We start from the raw sequence: 18,748 nt of genomic DNA on the forward strand, positions 1-18,748 counted from the left end.
TTGGGGAACCCACTGGTTCTGCAAGCGTTGGACACACTGAGCTGCTGGGGCCATTTTCCAGGGCTCAGAGTAACTCCCTGAATCCCTAAGCCCAGCTGAGCCTCCCTGGCCCCTGAGACCTGGACAGTGACCTGCCTGAGAATGAACCTTAAGTGAAACTTAAGTCTTTGTCCCCAAATGAAGTTGTACCCTAGTCTCTATCCCCAGTGCCCCCTGCCCCACCCCACAGGAAGATGCTCGGGAAATGGCCATAGAGGGATACGGGAGACACTGGGTCTTTGATTCCCTAGCCTGTGCCCAGGTTCCTCCCAGTCCTGTGCACACAATCCTCTGCTCCCCTGCCCCACCCATGGCTGCTAAGATCCTTGTCCTTTCAGAGGCCAATTCAAGTGCTGACCCCTTGCTGATCCTTCCCTGGCCATGCCAGCCCCAGCCCCAGCCCAGGCCTTTCTTTCTGTAAGAGCCTGACCATTGCCCTGGTTGGCATTAGCTGTCACGTCTGGCTGCCTCATTGAGTAGGGGTCTTTACAGAGGCCCAGAAGACCTGGAGTTATACACTTTTACCAAGGAGATATCTGCAGTTTCTTTCATCCTGTTCTCAAAATTGAGGACTGCTGTTTTGGACTGTTTGAAGTTAACTTTTGGTGGCAAGAATCACTTCCAATTTTTTTCTTCTTTAATTGTTTTTGACAAATGCTGGTTGCATTGAATTGAATTGCATTTCCTTGATGTATTTTCTAATCAGCCTTGACCCCAGACTCAGGAGCCCAGGACTCGTGCTGCCAGAGCATGAGACTCGCTGCCTGACCTTGCACCCATGGATGCTCTTGCCTCACTGTGCCCAGCAATTTACCCTCAGATTGCAAGCTGAAGGGCAGGGCTCCACCTCTGCCTCTGCCGTATCCAGCATAGGGCCCAGGGCAAGAAGGCACTGAGAAGATTGGTGGATCTGACCACTTTAAACAGGAGAACTGTTAATGCCTGCAGCCCCGTAGGGATCTTCTGAGCATGAAATGAGGTGCAGGACTTCCCTGGAAAAGTTTACAGAGCTGTCACCTGTAACAGGGCTGTTATTATGAGGTGCATATGTTATTATGCACCTTGCTGTATTCAGGGCAGTGGGAATGATGCAGCTCAGGACAATCCAGGTTCAAGTTGTGTTTCCGCTCATCTGCCTGCTGTGCGTTGTATGTGCCCCCTCCCCTCCAATCTGGGATTTCTGACTCAGACTCTTGAGATTCCTGTTTGCTCATGGAGCAGCTGCTGGGTATAGATGGTGCCATCTGACTAATTCTCACTGATTTTTTTTTTTTTACTTCCGAGGGTCACTTCACCTCTCCAAGACTCAATGTCTTTATCTGTAAACTTGGCTCTAGGAACCTGCCCCATCTACCCCATAGAAGAGTTAAGCAAATTTGATGGATGATGAGTGCACAACTACAGGGACTAGCAGGCTTTTCTGGCAAACTGGGAGGCAGTGCCTGTCCAACAGCACACGAGTGCACAACTCCACCTGGGACATGCCTGTTCGAAGCATGCCCATGGAGCAACACACGGGGTGTCTGTTTCCCCATGTGCTGCTCCTAAGCAGGACTTTACAGTTTATGAAGCATCTCAGAGATATGAACACTCTGTCTCTCTGGCAATTCAGGGTGGTTTCAGCCCCATCTTATGAACCAGAACCAGGTGAAGCCCACAGAGGGTGAGTGGGGGCCCGAGACAGCCCCAGGCACCACATGCTGCTTGTGGCATCTTGTGCCCCCCTCTTTGGGGGCCAGGTCCACCTGGGAGCTCTGCAATCCCATGCAGAGTCTGCATGGAGTGGGGCCCATATGCAGTTGGCTATGTCACCTGGCCTAGATTTTGCATAGGGCTCTGTGGATTGAATGGGGTCATTTGTTGCAGGAAGCGATGTCTCCATCAGCGCCCTCTGCAGAACCTTCTGGGTGGGCGAGTAGACTATTAGTAGTAGTCCACTTGCTTCTGAAGAGGGCTTGAGACAGCAGAGGTAGGTTGAAGACCTTGACTTCCCTCTTCCACCCACAGAAGACTCTGGGAGGCAGAGAGAACCCAGGAAAGAGAAGCTGAGCAGCTCATGAAAGGTGGGAAGACACACCTCGAGAGCTGGGAAGGATGTGGAGAGATGGAGGGAGCCAGTGGTAACCCATACCTCCACCACATGCGAGGAGAAGCCCGTCTGTGACATCTCCAGCCCAAAGGAGGTCTCGTTCTTGTTGGTGCCTAAAACAGAGGACAGAAGGTTGTCAGTGCCATGACTCTTTGCTTAGCCCCAGATGGCACTCGGTTCACAGTTCCTACCTCCCAGGGGGCACCTTAGGAACTGGGGGTTCACTTTTGAGAAAAGCTCGAGGCTGAGACTTACAGAGCCGTCTGCATCACCAGCCCTCATCAATACCCTGTGCCCTGAGGTGCGCTGAGCACCTTCCAGATGGCCATTACTTCTGCAAAGGACTGGGGACAAGTATTGCATCCACATACTGTAAATGACTGTGAAAACAGGGAGGGGATAACTAAATAGTTTGTGGAAACAGTGGACATGGTTGGCAAGAAATGGAATTTCTCGCTTTGTTTGTTCCTATTATTCACTGGATTTGTTTCTGGATGCCCTGGGATAGTTCCTACACCTCATCTCCACCCCCAGGAGGGAGACATGTCACCACTGCAGAGGTACACAAGAAAGCCCAGGGTGCTCAGGACCCCACTCCACAGCGGGTTTCCTGAACACATCATTGGAACTCCGTGCTTGTCACTCAAGGTAACTGCTTTGAGGAGAAAAACACTGATTTGGATATTTCAATTCTGCTGTGGGTGTGAAAGCCCATGTCTGGGGGCTGGGGTTGTGGCTCAGTGGTAGAGCGCTCGCCTAGCATGTGCAAGGCCCTGGGTTCGATCCTCAGCACCACATAAAATAAGGAAAATAAAAGTGTTGTGTCCAACTACAACTAAAAAATAAATATTAAAAAAAAGCCCATGTCTGTGCTTTTATCCATCCATCTTTGTTCTGGGGCCATTTTGTTCTCTTTGGGCAGCTCTTCATTTCCAATGCACTGCAGATGTCTCAGGCTCTGAAACGCTGTCTTCTATTTCTTTTTATGACCCTCCCCCATGCCCAAGGCCCAGTGTTGGAAGGACCCAGTAGAGCATTTACTGTGCAAACGGGATCTGTGCAAATAAAAGATGCAGTTTAAGTCACTGGGAGGGAGCGATCTGAAGAAACCCTGCAAAGACTGCTTTTGATGGAGCAAGACACAGTGGCACAGAGGGACTGAGTGTTCTAGGCTGAGGAGTCAGGCTCAGCAGGGTCCCAACTAGGGGTGCCAGAGAAAATATAGGGTGCCCAGATAAATTTGAACTTCAGATAAACAATGCATAATATTTTAGTGTAAGTCTGTCACAAGTTTTGCATTTCATATTGCTGAACCTGGCAACACTAGTCTACATATCACCACTGTCCCCAGTGTGGGAACTTTGGCATGTCACTTAACTGCTCTGAGTTTCAGTCTCTTCAGCCATCAAGTATGGAGAATACCAGAGAAGCCACCTTTCAGGTTGTTCATAAAGCATATCGCTTTGCATCCAGAACAAATGACACTCGATTGGTCCTTTTTTTCCACTAAGCAGGGACACTTGCCACGCCATTCGTTTTGTGCAGTTGAATTTCCCTCTGGGGAGTTTGTCTGATTTAAACCCAGGTGTGTGTAGCCCCTCTGGGTAGGCAGGGCTCACCTTCCAGGCTGAAGATCCTGTCCCCCAGGGCGTCAACAATGTCCTTCAGGGCTGCCTCGTCAGTGACGTTGAAGAAGTGCTTGTCATCTGGGTCGCTGGCGATGTATTTGATTTCATTTAGAAAAGTTTCTGGATTGATCCCCCTGCGGTTGTAGTAGCCCAGGACCTGCCAGGGAACAGGGGCAGGGACGACAAACCAGGACATAGCACAGACTCTCCCACACGCCTCAGGGCCCCTGACCCCAGGGCTCCAGGGTGGGCTGAGCCAGGACTTTTGGTAGCCCTGAGTTTTCCTCCAGGGACCATTTGCGTTTTGGGACTGATCCTCTTTTAGAGGCAAGATAAGGACCTGTGCTCAGCTAGGATTCTGGGAGCTGAAAGGCTTGAGCTATTTCCTAGTTTTTGAGGTTTCTGAAGCTTCCTGGCAAAGGAAGGAAAAACCAAGCCCATGACTTTTGTGGACAGGCCTGAGCAGTGCTAAAGAAGCTTCCGGGCTTGCTCTTTTGAAAGCCTGGACATGACAGGCTGCTTCTCAGAAAATAGCCCCTGGGAGTTCCTCTGAGAGGCAGCCAGCAGCCCTGGGCAGGGACGGGACTTACGGCCACGGCGTATCTGGTCACGTTGTCCCTCTCACTTTGCTGGATGACCTTCTCCAGGTCCGGGCTGTCATGGGACTCCCCATCTGTGATGACGATCATCACCTTCTTGGCCCCTTTCCTTCCGCCCTTCTGGAAAGCCTCTGATCTGGAACCCGAGCACAGGGGTGGGTCACAGAGGGACGTGGGGATGGGGAAGATGCCATGCTCCTCCAAGAGCAGCCACAGAAGCCACAGCTGGCCCCCCCGGGGCAACCCAACATGTCAACACCATTAGACCTTGTACCAAAGAAGAGGGTGACACCCAGGCGATTCTTTTACCACAGCTTAGGTGGGTCTTGGATCTTTGCATTTTACAAAAGCGACTTTAAAAAGACCCTTTGGGGTCCTGATCTTGTTTTGGGAAGACAAAAGGCACAAAGAAGACATGAAGGGAAGTTGGCAGGTGGTGGCCTTAGGGGAGGTGAGGTAATGGTGAGCAAACCCAAGAATCTCTTGGGCTGAGGTTTAAAAACATACTGATGCCCAGGCTCCCCTTACACCCATAAGGTCAGACTCTCCTGGGGCCTTGCCTGGCCATCAGTAATTTTTTTTTTGAGAGAGAATTTTAATATTTATTTCTTAGTTTTCAGCGGATACAACATCTTTGTTTGTATGTGGTGCTGAGGATCGAACCCGGGCCGCAAGCATGCCAGGCGAGCACGCTACTGGCTTGAGCCACATCCCCAGCCCGCCATCAATAATTTTTAAAAGTTCTACTGAACACCCAGCATTGTGTCCCATTTTCCTAAGGACTGAAGAGCTGAGGTGCCAGGGAGTTCACCACCTAAACAACTGACCTGGAGAACCATGTGTGAGGAAGCCCCAGAGTTCTGACTTCTCCCACGAGGACTACTTTGATTGTATTTTTGGAAATATTAAATATTGCATGAATAAAAAGTTAATGTGATATATATATGTGTGTGTATATATATATGTATATATATATAATATTGAATTTTATATATATTCCACTCCAATAATATTGCATTATATATATATATATATATATATATATATATATATATATATGAATGAATATATATGTATGATGGAATATTATTCAGCCTTAAAGAAGAATGAAATATGGCATTTTCCAGATAATGGAGGGAGCTGGAGAATATCAAGCTAAGTGAAATAAGCCAATCCCCAAAAAACAAAGGCCAAATGTTTTCTCTGATATACAGATGCTAATTCACAATGCTAGGGAAGAATAGAATTACTTTAGATTAGGTAGAGGGGAGTGAAGGGAAGGGAGGGGCTCTGGGGGCAGGAAGGATAGTAGAATGAATCAGACATTCATTATTACCCTATGTACACATATAAGACCGGTGGGATTCTACATCACGTACAATCAGAAGAATGGGAAGTTATACTCCATTGATAGATGTATCAAAGTGTATTCTACTGTCATGTATAACTAATTAAAACAAAAAAATTTAAAAAATGTAATGGAAAATAGTTCTCTTACTTTTTAATTTTCAGTGCTTGGAGCATGAGCTTGGCTTACCTGTTGGGCCCTCCAGCCTGGGGACAGCAGGGCTAGCCCAGTCATGCCCAATATGGCAAAGGGGCTCTGACAGTTGGCAATTGGTCTACTAAACATGAAAAACTGGCTCTTGTGCCTCTGTAATCAACCCTCCTTTAGACCATAGTGTGCTGAGTACACCTATGGTCTTGCCAAGGGTCTGGCCCAGCAGGTAGAATTTTCCACTTAAGATATAAAAATTCATGTCACTTGTGGACTTGGCAGTGATTCCCATGAGTCTGACCCACTTCCAGGCAGGAAGGACAGCCCTCAGGTTTAAGCTCTGTAAGGACAGGCTGAAGACCAGTAGCCTTTGGGTTATCAGAGGTAACTTGTTATGTGACAAGCTTGTTACATGATGAGCTTTTGCATGTGATTTTGATGTTGAGGAATTTACAAAACTTGGACTAAGTTGTCTCAGAACTTCTTCAAGCTGCCAGATGTTGAGAGCCACAGCTGAAGCGGCCCCAGCAAACTTCCAGCTGGTTGGCTCCTCTGTGGTGATGCTCATTGGGCTGTTTCCCTGCCCTTTCAGACCATGGAGCTGCTCATTGGGGGACTCTTTTGGCTCCGCCCATGCAACCCAGCCAATCGGCCTCAAGAGTGGGAGGAGTGGGGGAGGTTGAGGGGCTTTTGGGAAGCCGGTGGTGGCAGTTGGGCTCTAAGGGAACTCCTGAAGAGCTTGTGTGGTGCGGCGTGTGTGTTCTAAAAATAAAGTTTGTTTCTGCTTGACAAGTGGCTCGTGAATTGTGCCCAGCCAGACTGCGGCATTTGGTGGCCCGCACGGGTAAGGACTGAGGGTAAGTGATAAGGTAAACTGCTCGCCCCTGAGGGCAGGGCGAGAGGATGGGTAGCCATTTTAAGATTCTTCTTTCGTTTTGTTTTAAGTTGCCTGTCCCTGGAGATGGGTGAGACGGGAAGAAAAACCGCTCACATTTGAGGAAAAACTATTTGCGTCTGAGGAACAGATAGGGAGAAAGGACGGATGGACATTTCAGGAGGATAGAAAGGCTGATATAATAAATTTTTGTTCCATTTTTGTTTCATTCTGTTTCAGTTTTGTTTGGTGTTATCTTGTTGGGTTGTGTTATCTTTATAGTAGAAATATGGGATCAGAAATTAGTAAAAAACAAACCGAAAGAGTGTTAAGTAAATTGTTAGAGGAAGGAGGCACCCCAATAAAACCAAGAACAGTCAGGGCATATGTTGATACAATACAAAAATGTAGCCCATGGCTTTTTAAGGAGGAGTTGTTGAATATATCACAATGGGACCATCATGGTGAAGATTTAAGGGAGAGGGAAAAGAAAAACCCAGGAACTCTGCCAGTTGGCACAATGCTATTGTGGATGATGATACGATTTTGTTTGCCTAGTCCAAAGCCTTCAGTTCAGACTATGGTAGAAGACATGTTAGATCAAGTAAAAGAGAAGGTCTCTCGAGCTAGTCAGACAGAGGAAGAAAATTTAAAGGAGGAAAAGCCATCAGGGGAGAAGTTACAACAGGAGGCTGTTACTAACACCTTTCTATCACCAGAGGGCGTAAGTGTCCAACCAACAGCTCCACCTCCATATGCTGGGAGGCCCCCAACCCCCAAAGTTGATAGATTGGATCCTGAGACAGGACCTCAAAGATTAGCATGCCCTGTATTTGAACAGGCAGGAGGGCAGTGAATTCACCATGTTTTAGATTTCAAAACAGTGAAGCATACATATTTTCTCTACACTAGAAGAAGCTACAAATTTTCATAAAAAGTTCCATGTCAATGCTAATACTTTACAAAAGCGATTTAAAATAACTAAGGAACAGCTAGACAAATAATAAAACAATGTCAAAATTGTATGACCGTTTTACCACAAGTTAATCTTGGAGTCAATCCTAGAGGACTGATACCTAACCATATTTGGCAGATGGACGTCACACACTTGCCAGAATTTGGAAAATTAAAATATTTGCATGTTACAGTTGATACTTCTTCTGGATTTTTGATGGGCTCCCTTCATACCGGAGGAAAAAAACTAAAGATATTATAGCTCATTGCTTACAAAATGTTGCCACTGTAGGTGTTCCAAAACAGTTAAAAACAGATAATGGTCCTGGCTATACTTCTACCTCTTTAAATAATTTTGCTCATCATTTGGCATTACTCATATAACAGGAATCCCATACAATCCACAGGGACAAGGCATAGTTGAAAGAGCTCATCAAACTATTAAAATGTACTTATTAAATCAAAAAGAGGGAATTGGGAAGGGGTATATATCCCCCAAACATAAACTTAAAATAACCCTTTTTACTCTAAACTTTTAAAATTTGGATTCATCAGGGCTTAGTGCTGCGGAAAGGCATATGTGTCCAAAAAATGTACATAAGCCCAAGGTACTTTGAAAGGATATTCTAATAGGACAATGGAAAGGTCCTGACCCAGTGATTGTCTCTGGAGTCGGGGTTCTGTTTGTGTGTTTCCACAGGGAGAACAGCAGCTGATTTGGATTCCAGAGAGATTAACTAAGGTCCTAACCCAGTGATTGTCTGGAGTCGGAGGTCTGTTTGTGTGTTTCCATAGGGAGAACAGCAGCCGATTTGGATTCCAGAGAGATTAACTAAAGCGATTTCTACAGACCAAAAAGAAGATGATTTGGCTCAAATCCATAACAGCTGATATCCAGAACTCCAGTTTGGCTATCCTTACATCTGCAACAGTGGTTCTCCCACACCTGGAGGCTAATGAAACCAGGATGTTTTTTTTTTTTTTCGATATCTATTTTATTATTGCCCTTTCCCACATCATGAAGTTCTATTTTGTTTTTTGAGCTCATACAGACCTAGGTTAATGTTTTGCTGATCAGTTCTATTTTTTGACTATGGAGTTTTTAAACATTGCAATGGAGATTTCACCTGTAAAAAGTTACAAGGCCTTTACTATTATGTTATGTGTTGTATGTATTATATTATGTGTGCACACTTGTGTTTTGTGTTGTATGTTTGTATGTGCATATGTCCATATATCATATATGACGAGCGCTCATGAAAAAATGGATCCAAATATTTTTTTTTCTTATTCACGTGATTTAAATGGTTTAATTTAAATTGGGTAAACAGCTGTTGAGGATTGTTTTAATATGTGAACAAAAAAGGAGGTTAACAGATCTGTTTGTTTACTTTCACCTTTCCTTTTCATTATATTTAATAATTCTGTTCAGGATAATGTAAATTGTTCAGAAAATTGTTTTCTTTTAGTGCCTGCTGGAATGTTACATAATTTTTTCTTTAGCCATTATTGCCAGAATTCCTATCTTCATCCCAGTGCTGGTGAAGACAAAGATAAAACCAAACTACAGCTTCTGCAATAGCTATCATTGAACTGCTTGCAGAACTTGCCTCGACTATGTATCACTTGTATGCATTGTGAACTATCTGTTGGTGCAGTGACTTGTGGTAGTGCCGGGGTATTTTTGCTGATGGTGTCATCGGTGGTACAATTTTTCCAAAAGGAGCCAGTGTATCCTCCTCCCTTCTGCTTGTGATGGTCGTTCAGCTAAAATTTGGGGGCCAACAGAGGTGAGGCAAAGAACTTCACCCCCCCACTAGTACAAAGGCCTATCCACAGGTGTGGCTGTATGCTGGGCCGGTAGTCAATGACGGGTAAGATCCAATTTCAATGGTACCAACCTAAGACAGGAGGCTGACGCCTTGAGGTCAGCCCATCTGATGACGGGTAAGGACCATATGTACTATTGGACAACCTAAGGCAGGCACGGTCCCTAAGCCACATGCTTGTTGTTTAATTAAACAGAGAGGGGGAGATGTTAGAGTCACAGCTGAAGCAGCCCCAGCAAACTTCCAGCTGATTTGCTCACTGCGGCCCCAGCAAACTTCCAGCTGATTTGCTCACTGCGGCCCCAGCAAACTTCCAGCTGATTGGCTCACCGCGGCCCTAGCAAACTTCCAACTGATTGGCTCCTCTGCCGTGATGCTCATTGGGCTGTTTCCCTGCCCTTTCAGACCACGGAGCTGCTCATTGGGGGACCCTTTTGGCTCCGCCCACACGACCCAGCCAATCGGCCTCAAGAGCAGGAGGAGTGGGGGTTGAGAGGCTCTCCGGAAGCCGGTGGTGGCAGTTGGGCTCTAAGGGAATTCCTGAAGAGCTCGTGTGGTGCTGCATGTGTGTTCTAAAAATAAAGTTCGTTTCTGCTTGACAAGTGGCTCGTGAATTGTGCCCAGCCAGACTGCAGCAGCCAGTGAAGAGGGAAAACCATCTGCTGTTCTCTTTGTAGCTCTCTGATATTCTGGACATGTTGCCTTAAAAAATCCCGTTTAATTTTAGTATGAGTTGTGGACCCAAAGGCAATAGAGGCCCACTCCACATGACGAGAGCAGATTTTGGCCTGAAGCCCAACCTAGTGAAGGGAGAACTCTGCTCTTCCCTCAAAGGAAATTCTAGATGCTTCTGTGACCTCCATGAAGGAATAAAAACTTCATGCAGAAAATTATGGCAGGAGCATAGCAGTTTTTATTACATTGAGAGCCAAGGAAAACTTCAGGATCATATTTCCATATAGCAGAATAGTGTGAATATCTCTGTGAATCTGTAATAGTATGAATATCAGCATGAATCATCAGATTTTTAAGTTGTGATTTTGTGTTGGGTAAAGGGACTTGGATCTGTTCCTTTGTAAATGAGATTACAAATTCCTTGAGAGCAGTAAGAACTTTATAGTCACAACAGGACCCACCCAACTAAAAACCAGAGTGACCCACAGAATTTAGCTCATATCATGTTTCTAGTCTGCTTAGAATCTGCTCTGGTTCCTGTCTCTCTCAGGAAAAGACCAGGTCCTGATGAAGTCCCACCAGACCTGTGTGACCTGGACCATGACCTCTCTGAGCTGCTGTCTGACCTGAGGGGTGCCAGGTGCAATGCTGAGCCTGTGGGCTGCTCCCTCACCCTAGAATGCCCCCTCCTGGCTATCTCTTGCCAGCTCCCTCAGTGGATTCAGGTGTGCACCCCAAGGCCACCTCTCAGTAAACCTTTCCTCACGGGCCTCCCTGAGAGACAGTCTCTCTGCATTCTGAGATAGGATCAGGGTTGACACTGGTTAGAGCTCCTATGTTGGGCTGGGAGCTGCCCCTCAAGTTCATGGCTGGAGTCTTTGTCCTTTAGTAGGTACATGGGGGAAAAAAAGAAAAAAACCCTCATTATGAATAACCAAGTGAGGGGAAAAAACCTTTCATCTTAAAAGGCCCCAGCTATAATTTGGGACCTGAACTTGTCAGACTGGAAGATCAGAATTTCAAAATTCAATGGAGGTGAAATTACAACCCAGGAGTTGCAAATCCCGAGTTACTAATGCTTCGAACTACCTGGTGAGTCACATGCATGTCATTGACCCAAGGTTGGTGGGCTGCAGAAGGGGAATGACCAAACAGTGGCTTCATTCTTGTGTGAGTCAGTCAGTGCCATACTGGGAAAGTGATAGCCGGTGGTCACTGGTTCCCTTTGCTGCCCAGCCCTTTCACCAGGGCCTGTTGGGCATCTCTGGTCCCACCCCAGTGACGGCAAAACAGCAAAATGGCCCATTCCTCGTAAAGATGGGTAAGAGCCATCATCTTTCCATGGAGAAGAAAAAGTGAGCTTTATAACGAGTTTTCTTTTCTCTCCTCCTCCTCCTCCTCCTCCTCCTCCTCTTCTTTTTTACAAGAGCACAAATCCATCTTTATTTATTTTCCATTAGTTTAAATCCTTGAGGGGCACAGCATCATATGGATTCTGTGTCCAATGGCCTTAGCAGGAAGGTTGCTTGGGAATTTGGCCCGAACCATGCCACTGTTTCCTTTCCCCAGATCACCCTGGTTTTGTTTGGTTTGTCACCAGGAGTCACTGTGTTGTTTTTTTACTTTGTACACATAAGAACATCTTTTGCCCAAGTAGAACTTGGCTTCATCTCTGGCATAAACAGAAATATGGAACGCTTCACGAATTAGCATGTCATCTTGCACAGGGGCCATGCTAATCTTCTCTGTATCGTTCCGATTTTAGGATATGTGCTGCCAAAGTGAGCACTTGAGAACGAGTTTTATCAGCACACAGAAATGCAATGGTTGAGCAGTGACTGAATCGTAAGAAGTTATGAAGTTGGAAAAATCTTAATCTTTTGACCACATAAAATCATGAGATGCCTAGGTAGCTCTTGTGTTGTGAAATTCTATGAAACACATCAACTAAGCCTAAATGAGGTGGGACTATATGTCGGGACTGTGGTCTTAACAAATGTAGCAGAACTCACATTCGTAGGCGTAAAATTTAGACATTTCAAATCTAAGTGGCTTAGACGTAGTCATCTTAAGTGTCTAAGCCATGGCTCGAGAGAGCTTGTGGGATTGCTTTTAAAACTGGCTAATTTCACTGGGTAAGCGCATGTTTTGAGCAATGTCTTCCTGGCATAAGCCTGTGGTCCTCTGTGTGGACATGTCTACAGGCAGCATTCATGTGGATGAATGAGTTCTGGTGGGATTTTAAGGAACTAGATTTTGCCTTCATGGAACCTGTATCCTTTTACAGAGTGTCTTTGGTAGAACACGCTCTGCAAAGTTGGTGGCAATGATACCCCCATCCCAAACGCCCTTCCTCAACATGACCTTGCCATTCCTCCATCAAGAGGTAGAATCATATTTCTTCCCCTTGAATCTGGGCTGGCCTTGGGAACTTGCTCCACCAACAGCATGTGGCAGAAGTCATTTTTGGAACTTCAAGGTGAGGTCGTCAGCAGTCTGGGTTTCTGAGGAAGCTTGCTCTTGGGACACTTCTCTCAGAATCCAGATGCCATGACATGAGAAAATCAAGCCACGTGGCCATGTGTGGGTGTTTAGATCACCAGCTCCCACTGACCTCCCAGCCAGAGGCCAGCAACAACTGCCATCTCCCTGTGTACTGCATCCTAGACATCCAGCCCAGTCAAACCTCAGATGATAACAGTCTCAGTGGACACTAGACGACACTCAACCATGTGAGGGAACCCAGAGAGAACTGACCAGCTGGGTCAAAGTTCCCCAGAACTTTGGGGAAATTAATAATCATTGCTTCAAGGGAGCAAACGTTGCAGTGGTTTGTTACGCAGCAATAGATACCCGGGACAGTATCTGAGATCTAAAAAAACAGATTTTTCTTACCGAGCAAATTCAATGCCAAATGCCGTCCGCGTCTCTGTTCCTCCTCTCTGCTCAATGTGGCTGGCAGCTTCCACTACATCCTTCACAGACCTGTAGTCATTGAGGTGAAACTCATGGACCACATCTTCTCCATACTGCACGACTCCAACCTGCATGGCAGAGGGGAGCGTGAAGGAACGTCTTGGCCCCTGAAAATTAGACCTCTGGTGGCAAGAGTCCCCAGGAATGATCTTCCCTTGTCATGATTCGGGAGTGAGAGATCACCCTCCCCAAGATGTCACCGCAGCCCAGGGAAAGCAGCTTTTGCATTATTCCAGGAATGAACAGATGGTTCAGTGGGACGAGTTGGGGCCACAAACAGAGTAAGGGCATCTTGTGATCTAAGGAGAGGCCTGACTGACTGATCACACGTCTTCTTAGGAAGAAAACAGTCGGCACAGCATGGATGTCTAAGTTAGCAGGAGCAGTGTGGGTGGAGGGCCTTGGTGTTGTTTCCAAACTCTAAAATCAAGATTCTTTAAAACTGGAAGGAAGGGCTGGGATTGTGGCTCAGTGGTAGAGCGCTTGCCTAGCATGTGCAAGGCCCTGGGTTAGATCCTCAGCACCACATAAAAATAAATAAATTAAATAAAGGTATTGTGTCCAACTATAACTAAAAAATAAATATTAAAAAAAAAATGGAAGGGAAGAGGCTCTTGCATCCCCAAGGATAATAAAATATAGGCAACATTAGTAGCTCAGAAATAAAAAAAAAAAAACAAACCCTTAATGACCTATAGTAGGGATTAAATGATAAACGTTGCCGTTGGATGGCCCACTGAGTTTACTTGGCACAAGTCCCCTTCAAATGCTGGACGTTCTCTCGGATGCCCTAAGAGCTATTTTCTCAGTGGCGGGGAACCCTGACTCCATGAGAAATTCCACTTCCTCTTCAACAGCTCTACTTGTAAAAAATAATTTTTTAGAGTGACTTGCCATCTACCATCTTGAAACTTTTATCCATTGATCCTCATTTAGTCAAAATAATAGGAATGAATACCCTATCTTGAGCCAGACGTGATGGCTATTACCTCCTTCTGGTCTTCTCTCCAAAACCAATCCTAATGTTCCTGCCCTTGCTCTGCAGGGTTCTGGGGCCTGCTCAGCCCTCCAACCCTCCTGCTCAGAACGTCTTTGTAGGTGGGGACTACCCAGAAGTCAGTATTTTGCCGATGAGTGTGGCCTCCCCAAACTGTCCCTTGATGTGCTCACTAGGGATTGGCATCCTAGGCTGCAGGGACCCAGTGCTGGCTGGCCAAGGTTTCCTGTGCACTTCCTTAGGGCATGTGAAGATGCTCTTTGACACCCCTGGGCAGCTGGGTCAGTGGGCTCAGCGGGGAGATCCTGTTGAGAGGAGGAAAGAGCCCCAGAGACTCACCTGGATCTGCCCTGGACCAATGTAAAACTTCTTCAGGATATTAATGAGAAAGTGCTGGACCTCCACCCAGGGGTAGATGCTGTTGGAGCCATCCAGGACAATGACGATGTCCATGTAGGTCTGGCACCCTGGGAAGTGAGGACAGGGTCATGGCTAGCCAAGGAACCAGTGTCTGCACCTCTCTGATTTTCCGGATGATTGTTCAGAGGATGACAGAAGAATTGACTGCTACCTGTGTGTCATTCCCTGGACTGAGGAGCACCTTGGGCTCAGCACGTTTGGGGAACATGAATGACGAGTCTGGGGTTTCCTGGCTCTGTTCTACCACTCTGTGGGCTGTTTGATCAAAACAAAAAAGAAGCCTGACCGTCTCTGCTCTTGATTAGGAACTGACCAGTGCCAATTGGTCAAAGCTTCCAAGGCAGGTGGCTCTGTCCATATGAGGGCCTCTTGTCATTTGCTTCACTATAACAGGCCTCTGGCTTTTACCACTGGCAGCCCGAATGAGAGGATTTCACGTTTAGGGAGGAGCTAAGAATCTGGATTCTGACACCAGGTGATTTTGACTCCTGGCCTCACCACTCACTAGCTGTGTGACCTGTGGATAGTCATGTAACCTCTCAGCATCAGTTTTCTCTGCACTGAAAGAGGCATAAAAATAAATAGCAGTTGCCACGAGGAACTAGCAAGATTCTTCTAAAGGGTTGGGCACAAAGCTCAAGAAATCTTAGTTGATTCTATTTTTATTTATTTTTTAAAAGTAAATCACTGAGTTAATGTGGCAGTGACCTCATCTGGTCAAGCTCTTGGCCTTTACTCTACCTCTGAACATAAATCTTGCTTTATATTTTTTCATATTAATACCAAGTTAAAGGGGATAATAAAAATTAACAACAAAAAAAAATGAATCAGACGTGGGCACTGTAACAAATATTCAAAAAAAGACTTAAAATTTAAGCACTGTTTGCTGATGGTCAGGGTTACTTTGGAAGATAGCATACATGATGTATCTGGGCATCTGCTTATTTCACGGTGGACCTTTCACACTGTTAGAAGGTCTTCCTTAACCATGCTGGGAGCCTGTCCTGTGTTAGACATTCCCCGCATCCTTGCATAGTGAAAGTGTCCCGTGGAACTCCGTGTTCCCGGGTAGAGGAAGGTGGTGGCTTTCAGCCCAGGTGCTTGTTGGGGCTTTGTGTTTGATGGAGCACTTGGGAAATGTTGGGTGACTGGGAGGCTCAAACACCTTGCCACTGGCTTGCTGTGTACGGCTGGCAGTGACCTGACACTTCTGGCCTGACTAAGCCAGATAGAGTTGTCTTTTTCCAGTTTGTTTTAGCTCAACACTTTTGGACTGAGCACCTGATATGCCAGAACTCTGCCCGGCGTTGGCAGCCATGGAGGGAGACTAGACCAAATGACTTGATTTGGAGGAGTTTATGATCTCCTGGGAGGGATTAGGTTTCTTTTATTTTTAAACTATCTTTATTATTAGAACACAATTTTTATCACTGATTTCTTTCTTACAATTTCAATTTTTTTAAAAAAGACACCTTGGGAAGAATGCGGCTTTTGGTCTGCGGTTCCTGAACGACTTGGCTGAACACTCTCTTGGGGAGTTCCCCCGCCCTCCTCTCTCCACGCATACCAGGGCCTATCCTACACCTACTGGGTTGCAGTCTACACAGATGGCCTGGCGTCTGTATCTGATCAGCTGTCAGGACACTGCTGGCTGGCTGGGCCATGAGGCCTCTGCTAGAGGAGGTTTAGGGAGGCTGGAATGGTCAAATTTCCATTTGCAGAGAACAGTGGCTCTAGGGACATGATGTTCCCAGTGGAAACCCGTGTGCCTGATGTGGGCCTCTTCCTGTGCTCTGGCACTGCCTTTCCTGCCCTTTAGTGTCCTCCTCATTGCCCTAAGAGGACTACTCGCCAGCCCCTGTTAGACTGACCCTCCTCCTCCTCCCTCCCCCCCCCATCTTTCCACCCCTGACTGGCCCCATTGTTTGGAGGGAGGCTGCCTGCAAGCCCGAGGTGCTAATCCCCTCACCCTCCATAAAACGGGCAGCAGCTGCTTGGGTGAGGGTGTTTAGCACAGAAGAAACAGTAGGGCTCAGAGCCAAGGCGTCTGGGCTTTCTGGGGTGAGGTCTGAGCACCAATTCCCCAGATTTCTTGGTGGCTGGGGAATGAGGGAAGGTTTGTTTTCCACTAAGCCCTGGGCAGGCTGTGCTGAACTCCCAGAAGCCTGGGAGAACAGATCCAGCATGATTATGCCAAGGACCTTTCTCTACCCCATGGCTCTCCTCCTGCTGGGTGTTACTCAACACCAGGAGCGCTATATGCATTGCAGTCTAAGTGAATGGCACCTGGGGACGGTCTGTGGCACGTGGCGGCCTGGCAACCCCTCTCATGCAAAGGGTCTTCGCAGTGAGGCACCCTTGGTGCCAGGGCTGTCTTCACAACCTTAGTTCTTTTGCTCCCACCATCATACTGTAGGCGGGGGCGCACCAGGAACATGATCCCACAGAGGCCCAACCAAGTGACCTGATCCTAGGTCATCCCAAGGGCTGGGGCAGGGCGGAACTAGAATCCAACCAAATGCTGCTCTGTAGCCAGGATAACAGTGACCAGAGGCCCAAGCCTTCCAAGACTGTTCCCAGCTCAGCCCATCTGTAGATCTGAAGCCACTTACTTTGAAGAGCTGGGGCCACGGTCTTGGAGAACCTGAAATTGGAGTTGACTCGCGAGCACATCCCTGTGGTGTAGTAGGAGCTTCCACACTCATGAGACCAGAGGGGGCTGCAGGCCTGAGAAGTACAGTGTAGGCCCCTGGTCAGTGGGTGAGACAGAGAGGGCCCGGCCCAACGACCCATGGTCTAGCCCCAACCTCCATGACCCTGGACAGACATCTTTTCTCAGAGTGTTGTTGTCCGCAGGGATGAGAGGGTCTTTGTTAAGTCTCACCACGCTTTCTCTTGCTGCAGTGTGCACCAGCTCCCTTTGTGTCAGGGGTAATGGGGAGCTACCAGTCTTGGAGTCCTCCTTTGTTGTGATTTCAAGACCTCGTTCTCCATTTTGTTATTTAGGGTATGACTCTTCTTCCTCCAACTTGCCCACCCCTCCCACCACATAGGATCTAGGGAAAATCTAGGGACACTTTACAGTCATGGGAGTGGACCCTTCAAGGGTCACTAGGCAAGATCCTTTATCTGCAGAGGCCACCTGATGGTCCTTACTGGGCAATTTTCCAGGACTGGGTCCCAACAACACGCCATGCTCTTACTAGGGAAAGATGGAAAAAGAAAAAAAAAAAAAGGTCTTTGCTATTTCTGTAAAATTTGCAATCAAAAGCATTGATGTCACACCCTCATTGGAGGACTGAAGTGATGAGTCTCTCTCAGAGGTAGGGTTGTTAAAAATGGAAACTCATCTCCATGCCTCCATTTTTGTCCTGCTCTCAGGACACCCCAGGCTAAGTTTTGTGCAGTAATTTCCTTCGGTTTAGGGGAGGAATTGTTCTCCCAAACCATTTCTTTAATTAGTTTTCTTTTTAACCTACATTTAAAGGTTATGATTTATCTGTGTCTTTTGTTGAAACTGCTGTCAATTATTTTGGAATAAAGGAGGGAATAAAGAATGGGAGGATGGATGGGTAGATAGAAAGACGATGGATGAATAGCTGGGTAGATGACCAATGGACGGTGAATGAATGGGTATAATATAGATGGTGGATGGGTGGATGATGGATGGAAGAATGGAAGGGTGAGTAACTGGACTGAGGCGTAGACAGATGTGTAGATGAATCATTGGGTGGATACATGAGTAGAGGGGTGGATGATTGGCAGGGGTTGGACTGATGAGTGAATCAAGGAATGGATGAGTGAACGAGTTAACAAAGAATCAGGCATCTATTTATTTTAATTTCTCTTTATGGTTCTGGGGATTAAACCCAAAGATGCTCTTCCACTGAGCTACACCCCCAGTCCTTTTCATTTTGAGATGGGGTCTCATTACCCAGGTTGGCCTGGAGCTTGCAATTCTCCTGCCTCAGCCTCCTGAGTTGCTGGGGTTACAGGATTGGGCTACCATGTTAGGCTAAAAGCTGCTCCCAGGGAGCTCCAAGCTCCAAGAGGAGTCCTCTTAGACCTCATCCCACCTTGTGAAGTAAGTGAAATCAAATTAGTGAGAGTGTGACAAGGAGCTACAGGCAGAAAAGGGAGTGGAGACAAAGACCCTAAAGGATGTGTGTG

At 46.7% G+C, this 18,748-nt stretch overlaps 1 protein-coding gene and 1 non-coding gene across 2 annotated transcripts in view; both read right to left on the reverse strand.

Moving 5' to 3' along the window:
* Itga11 (integrin subunit alpha 11) overlaps nucleotides 1-18,748 on the reverse strand; it is a 116,097-nt gene that overhangs the window by 38,064 nt on the left and 59,285 nt on the right. Inside the window, exons 5-10 of the mRNA XM_027925963.3 lie at nucleotides 17,191-17,305; nucleotides 14,498-14,625; nucleotides 13,081-13,229; nucleotides 4,347-4,491; nucleotides 3,748-3,913; nucleotides 2,171-2,241 (exon numbers count right to left, since the gene is read on the reverse strand). Coding sequence (XP_027781764.3) covers nucleotides 2,171-2,241; nucleotides 3,748-3,913; nucleotides 4,347-4,491; nucleotides 13,081-13,229; nucleotides 14,498-14,625; nucleotides 17,191-17,305 — 774 coding nt within the window. The remainder of the gene's footprint in view (nucleotides 1-2,170; nucleotides 2,242-3,747; nucleotides 3,914-4,346; nucleotides 4,492-13,080; nucleotides 13,230-14,497; nucleotides 14,626-17,190; nucleotides 17,306-18,748) is intronic.
* On the reverse strand, nucleotides 11,869-11,974 carry LOC114085128 (U6 spliceosomal RNA). Its single transcript, XR_003581415.2, has one exon. It is a non-coding gene; the product is annotated as a U6 spliceosomal RNA (small nuclear RNA).

This window comes from Marmota flaviventris, chromosome 2 (genome assembly GCF_047511675.1).
Source record: "Marmota flaviventris isolate mMarFla1 chromosome 2, mMarFla1.hap1, whole genome shotgun sequence".
Lineage (NCBI taxonomy): Eukaryota > Metazoa > Chordata > Mammalia > Rodentia > Sciuridae > Marmota > Marmota flaviventris.